The sequence below is a fragment of the Tupaia chinensis genome, unplaced genomic scaffold (assembly GCF_000334495.1).
Source record: "Tupaia chinensis unplaced genomic scaffold, TupChi_1.0 Scaffold150166_1, whole genome shotgun sequence".
NCBI classification, from domain to species: domain Eukaryota; kingdom Metazoa; phylum Chordata; class Mammalia; order Scandentia; family Tupaiidae; genus Tupaia; species Tupaia belangeri.
This window is the reverse complement of record NW_006210004.1, coordinates 438,455-445,443: the sequence shown is the minus strand read 5'-3', so window position 1 is coordinate 445,443 and position 6,989 is coordinate 438,455. Positions and strand designations below refer to the sequence as shown.

At 41.0% G+C, this 6,989-nt stretch overlaps 1 protein-coding gene across 7 annotated transcripts in view; it reads left to right on the top strand.

Moving 5' to 3' along the window:
• The window catches only part of CLASP2 (cytoplasmic linker associated protein 2), a 223,769-nt gene that overhangs the window by 212,637 nt on the left and 4,143 nt on the right, over positions 1–6,989 (top strand). For all 7 annotated transcript variants that reach the window (XM_027769656.1, XM_027769655.1, XM_027769654.1 and 4 more), the window contains one exon: positions 4,428–4,544. In XM_027769656.1, the coding sequence (XP_027625457.1) occupies positions 4,428–4,544 (117 nt within the window). The remainder of the gene's footprint in view (positions 1–4,427; positions 4,545–6,989) is intronic.

Below are 6,989 nucleotides of genomic sequence, written 5' to 3'. Positions count from 1 at the left end.
TTCCCTCTCTCTCTCACTCACTCTATCCCTAATTATTTGTTTGAAAAAAGAAAGAACGAACTACCTATTTCTCCCTGCCTCCCAAACCCCAGTAACCTCCATTATACTTTTCAGTCTCTACAGTTCACCTAGTCTGGACTCCTTATATAACTAGAATCATGCGACACATAATCTTCTATGTGTGGCTTATTTCATTTACCAGGTTTTCAGGGTTCGTCCATGTTGTGGCATGAATCAGAATTCATTCCTTTTTATGGCTAAATAATACGCCTATATATATTCCACAATTTGCTTATCCATTTATCTTCCAGTTAATATTTGGACTGCTTTTTTATTTTATTAACATAAATATTGCAGTGAATTTTCTTTTAATTCTTCCTGTTAATATGCATTAGAGAAGCAGAATTTATAGATATTGCCAGATGTCTTCCCAAAGTGCTTATACTAATTTACAGTCATAGATGTAATGAATTTTTGCCTGTCTACATAAACACATATAAACATTGTAACAAAAATGGGATTGCATTTTGTATCATGCTTTGGACTAACTTAACCATACAGTCATTCTTCACTTAACTATGAGGATCTGTTCTGAGAAATAAATCATTACACGATTTGGTCATGCAGACATCAGAGTGTACTTACACAGACCTAAATGTTGTAGCCTACTACACATTTAGGCTGTAGGATATAGTCTTATCTATTTATAAGATTATAAATAATTATAATTGAGAAGAGCATCACCATCATTGATCAGAACATCATTATATGGTATGATTATATTTTGTGAATGTTTTCCATCCAAGAAATAATACTCTACCATGTAATTTTAATGACTGACTGGTATTGCATAATATATATATTATGGCCCCCTCCTAAAGATGAATAATCACTCATTTCTTTGTGGATTTATAGTATTATATACTACATATAGTACAGTATATATATACTTTATATACTATATAGTATTATATTTTAACTCTATTCTATTATTAAATTGTGAGGTCCTAAGATAAGATCCAAATTGCTTTCTTTGTCTTTGCTTTGTTATTAAGAACAGGGAATATATAATAGCTCATAAATATAATGGGTATGAAATAAGTATTTGCTGCATGAATAACTTAGAATATGAGAATACTGGGAACCAGCAGTTGGCATAATGGCTATGTCGCTGGACTCCCACGTAGTCGACCGCGGTTCGCGTCCCGGACCCAGTGGCTTAAAACTCACGCTGGGTGCATGTGCGTGTGTGCCCAGGTTCCCGAGAGGAGAATGGAGGAGAAGGGACTGCGGCGTGACCATCCCCCCTGGGGGGTGATTTCTCACTTTCTGTCTCTATGTCTCTGTCTGGCTGGCGAGCGCACGCGCCCTATAGTGAAAACCTCTCCAAAAAAAAAAAAAAGAATATGAGAATACTAGCAAAGTACTGTTACAACTTTAAGTTCTTTTTTATTATTTCCTCTGATGGTAGCTTGGTGAAGAATATTGTAGCATAAGTGATTATTGAGAAAAGGCATCTTACCCATCAGGAAAGCAAAAGAACTCTTAAGAAATTTTAATATTAACTTTTTTTTTGCTATAAGCAATTAAAATTAGGATACATAGGTATTAGGATCTGATCAAGGAGAAGCAAGAAACTAATGACTATAAAATTTTGGAATGCCTCTAATTTTCTCACCAATGATCTCACTGAGCAACTAGCATCACATACAAAAGGAAAAAAAAAAAAAAAAAAAACATGAAAATCATCTCCAGCAAAATTAAGGAAAGAGACCTAATACAGTAAGTCTTAAAATGTGACCAAGTGGGGGAACCAGCAGTTAGCGTAATGGCTATGTCGCTGGACTCCCACGTAGTCGACCGCGGTTTGCGTCCTGGACCCGGTGGCTTAGAACTCACGCCAGGCGCGTGTACATGCGTGCCCAAGATCCTGAGAGGAGAATAGAAGAGAAGGGATTGCGGCATGACCATCTCCCCTGGGGGGTGATTTCTCGCTTTCTGTCTCTATATCTCTCTGTCTGTCTGGCAAGTGCACACGCCCTATAGTGAAAAAAAACTCTCCAAAAAAAAAAAAAAAAATGTGACTAAGTGGGACCAAAACATGACTAGCATCAAGTTCCCCATGGATTTCAGTGGTATAAAAAAATGTGAAAGAAAGTTAAAAGTCAGAGAATTACACAAATGCTTACTCTTGAAAGAGGGCTTTCCATTCTGAGTAAAAGGCTCTCTGTGTGCACATCTAACAGAAAATACCGGGGGAAGATAGAAGTATTGCAGAAATGCTGGAACTTGCTAGGGTGGCCTGAATCTCCAGGCATTTTAGAAGTCCACTGCAGAAGTCCCTTCAAGGAAGAGCTGCTCATTTAGGAAAAGCTCCTTGGAGTAAGACTAAACTGAGCATCATAGCAGTTGGCAGAGGGGCTCTAAAGAAAGACCATATTTGTTCATACCCCACAGGAACAAGAACAGAAGAGGGAGTCCTACAGCAGTAAAGCTGGAGAAGCTGTCATGCCCCAACTCCAGCGTCTACGTGAAAAACTTCTCTTAAAATATAGAGAAACCCATTTTTTTTTAAGAATTATTTTTTAAATTCTTAAAATTCTACAGGGCACATGCTTTCACCAGAAAGAGAAAGAGAAGGAAAGTGAGAAAGCAAGCCACCAGTCTAGGACTTGAACTGCAGGCAGCCATGTGGAAGTCCAGCACCTTAACTACCACAACCACCTGCTTACCTCTGATAAAACCCATAACAGGGGTCAGCAGGTGGCATGGTGGTTGGGGCGTTGGACTCCCACACAGCTGACTGCAGTTTGAGTCCCAGACCTAGTGGCTTGAGGCGCATGCCAGGTGCATGTGCTTGTATACCAGGGTCCCAAGAGGAGAATGGAGGAGATGGGATTGTGGCATGACCATCCCCCCTGCCCGGGGCTGATTTTTCAATTTCCCTCTCTATTGCTTTTTCTCTCTCCGGTGAGCACATGCACCCTATGGCAAAACTTAAAAAAAAAAAAAAAAAAAACTCAGTTATATGTGGCTCAATTCCAGCCCCAGCTGCATGAACAAGTGTATCATGCCATAAATTCTGATAGGCTAGGGAAGTGGAGAGGAAGGGGTCACAGTGTGTCCACACCCATGGAGGGTGCTTTCTCCCTTTTTCTCTCTTTCTTTTCTTTTCTTTTTTTCTTTTTTCCTCTCTCTCCTTCCCAACCTCCCTCCCTCTTCCCCTCCCCTTCTTTATCTCTCTGGTGAGCACACGTGCCCTTTGGCAATTAAAAAAAAAAAGGTTGCACCTTAGATGCAATATTCTTTGCAGTGTTACTTGTAATAGAAAAAAATTAACAGGAAGGAGATTGGGGGAAGGGCTTAAACTTGTAACACTGAATGCTTCAATTAGGACACATGCTAAATAGATACCTCATGTTATTCGCATGAAGACTATATAGAAAAATTAATTTACATTATAATTACAATGATATAAAAATGATGAGAAAATAAAATGAATGTAGTTTTATGACTTTTACCATGAATAATATATTGCTTTTAGCTGGATATTTCTTGATATTTCAGTGTTTTTGCAACCATTTTAGAAAGATAAAATGACCCTGATTTTAGTGGTGATGAACTCTTTCTGGGTAAAATACGTGCATACATTCAGATAACTGAGCAAAAATGCCTTGTGAACAAGATTTCTGTGGACTATTGGAAGAATAAATATTGTGAACAAAAGCACAAAGGTAATATTTTACGTAGATTAGATTTTTTTGGAGAAAATAATTCCAGAGATGGAAGCAACACAGGTTTAATTCGGCCTGGATTATAGGAGTACCTGGACTTCTAAACTGAAGAATTGAGGTTTTGTTAGAGCTTGAATGGTTGACTGCCTTTACGAAAGCTAGCGTGGAGATGTTGCAGGGTGATGGGCAGGGGACAGCCACAGTCGGAAGTATGGCTTCCCAGGCTCGCTGAGCAAGAACCCGACGGGGAGGGTGAGCAGCAGGGCAGTCGGGGAAAAGGAAGGAGAGAAGGGCGTCTCCACACCTGAAAGGGTCAAAAGGTTTGTGTCCGTCAGCGGAGTTTTTCCCCCTCAGTACACTTCAGCTCTCACCCGTGCGTTGCATCTTGTGTCTGTTGACAAAATCGTTTTCAGGTTGGCCTGGAACACGGTGGTTAAGCGCTGTGTGTAGGAGCCGTGCGATGACCAACAATGATTGTAATTCCAGTGCATGCGTGTGCATGTGCCTGCCCAAATCCTGGTAAAATGGAGAACAAGAGAAGGGGTTGCAGCGTGACCACACCCCCAGTGGAGGGGGGCTTTCTCCCTCCCCTTCTTTCTCTCTCTTTCTCTCCGGCAAGTACGTGTGTCCTGGGACAATCACAACGATAAAGAAAGACTCCCCACAGTACTAACTCTGGACCCTCCTCCCTAGGGTTATGACAATTCCGAGAGCAGTGTTCGGAAAGCTTGCGTCTTCTGCCTCGTGGCTGTCCATGCGGTCATCGGGGATGAACTGAAGCCACATCTCAGTCAGCTCACTGGCAGTAAGGTAAGTTGTGCTGCCTTGCTTTCAAGGCAGTGGCCAGGGCCAGCTGGTGGCAGGGTGGTTACGACGTCTGCGTCCCCCATAGCTGGCTGTGTAGTTCAAGTACCAGACATAGCAGCTTGAAAAACGTGCCGAGAATCCCCAAAGGAGGGAGAAAGGGAAAAGGGATGAGGGACGGTGACGTTACCAGCCCCCACGTGGGGTGCTTCCTCACTCTTTTTTTGGCAAGCACACAGGCCTTCTACAAATTATAAAAATCAAAAAGATAAAGATAGTGGCCAAGCATTTTTCAAAATTTACTTATACAGTTGTTTTAAAGGACAGGTTTATTACTCAGTTTGTAGTAAGTCATTCTTTGAGCATCTGACTCATCTTCATTCCTTCTGGTTTTTATTTTAGTTTCTACTCTAAATATTTGTCAGTCAGGTGAAGTCATCTGTTTGGTAGGTTAGTTGGTAGATTTACTGGAGAGAAAAATGCTTTCAGCTTCTGGAAATTTGCAATAACCAACTGACTACTTTCCTACTCTGACACCCAAATCTTTACCCCTAAGAACTGTTTAATTAAGAATTAATAGATTGTTGTGGTTATACATTCATCTCCCAAGATATGAAACACTTTAACTTTTTTCTAAGTTTTCTCTATAAGAATTATGATAGCCAGGGCCAGCAGGTGGTATGGAAGTTAAGGCATCCGGATCCCATATGGCTGACTTCTGTAGTTCGAGTCCCAGACTTGGTGGCTTGAAAAATATACTGCCAGGTGCATGAGCATGCACGTGCATGCCTAAAATCCCAAGAGGAGAATTGAGAAAGGACTGTGGTGTGGTCATACCCTCAGGGGATGATCTCTCGCTTACTTTGTCTGTCTCTCTCTGTATGTCTCTCCCTGGCGAGCACATGTTCCCTCTTGCCAAAAAATAAAATAAAAATAAAGAATGATGATAATAAAATATTTATTCTTTCTATTCTTGTTATGGTACAGATTAATGTGCGATTTTGACTTGGCATGTTAAAGTAAAATTTTCTGATTAGTCTTCAAAAGTCTCTTGATTGGGATCAGCATTTGGCATGATGGCTACGTCACTGGACTCCCATGTAGTCAACCACAGTTCAAGTCCCAGACCTAGTGGCTTAAACTCATGCCAGGCATGTGTGTGTGCGTGCCCAAGATCCCTAGAGGAGAATGGAGGAGAAGGGATTGTGGCGTGGCTATCCCCCCAGGGGAGTGATTTCTTGCTTTCTGTCTCTGTCTTTCTGGCAAGCACACGCACCCTATAGCACAAACCTCTCCAAACAAATAAGTGATAGATAAATAAATAATATAAATTAAAAATATAATGAATAAATTAAAAGTCTTGATCTATCCCCATAGCCTAGTGATTAAGGGGGATGGGTCCCACATGGCTAACTATGGCTTGAGTCTGGCCTTGGCAGCTTGAAAACCATGCCAGGCACATGTGTGTGTGGGCCTAAAGTCCTGAGAGACTGGAAAGGTAGAGGAGAAGGTTTTACAATATGACGATTCCCCTGGAGGGTGCTCGCTAGCTCGCTCTTTTTCTCTCTTTCTCTCTCTCTCTCTCTCTCTCGTGCATGCACTCTGGTAGTTAAAAAAAATAAAATAAAAATAAGGCCAACCCATGGCATGAAGCTTTCCTTCTTTCCTTCTTTATTTGACCAGAGAGAGAGAGAGAGTGAGAAAGCAAGCTACCAGGTCCAGGAATTAAACCTTGGTTGGTCATGTGGGAGTCCAACGCCCCCAACCACCATACCACCAGCTGGCCCCATAAATACGATTTTAAAAATTTCTGGGACCAGCAGACCAACTTGGTGGTATGGTAGTTAAGGTGGCTGGGTCCTACCTGGCCAACTGCAGGAGCCTCAGACCCAGCACCTTGAAAAGCATGCCATGCACAATACGTGCATGTCCAAAATCCTTAAAGGAGGAAAAATTGGAGGAGAAGGGATTGCAGTGTAGCCATTCCCCATGGGGGGCGAGTCTCACTTTCCCTCTTTCTCTCTCTCTCCATCAAGCACACATGCCCTATGGGAAATTTAAAAAAAAAAAAAGTTTAAAAAAAAGTGCAGTTAATATTCATTTAATACTAGGCAGCCAGTATTAATGTTACTGGCATTATATAATAATGTTACATATGAAGACAGATCAGTGGGAAAACATTTTGAAATATTGGGTCATTAGAAAACTCATGACACATTTTTGCCTAGAAAAGCACATCATGACTTTTCCAATGACCCAGTAACATTAAGTGAAAAAGTAGGGCACAGAATTGTTTGAAGGTACTTCAAAAAGTTTGTGTAAAAATGAAATTAAAGTATGAGTTTATTTTTGTGTAAAACATTTTTTGAAATCCATGTGCAATATTTTCATGATACACATTTTCTCCTTTTTTAATTGTTAATGAGTGCGCTCACGGGGGGGGGGGGCAGT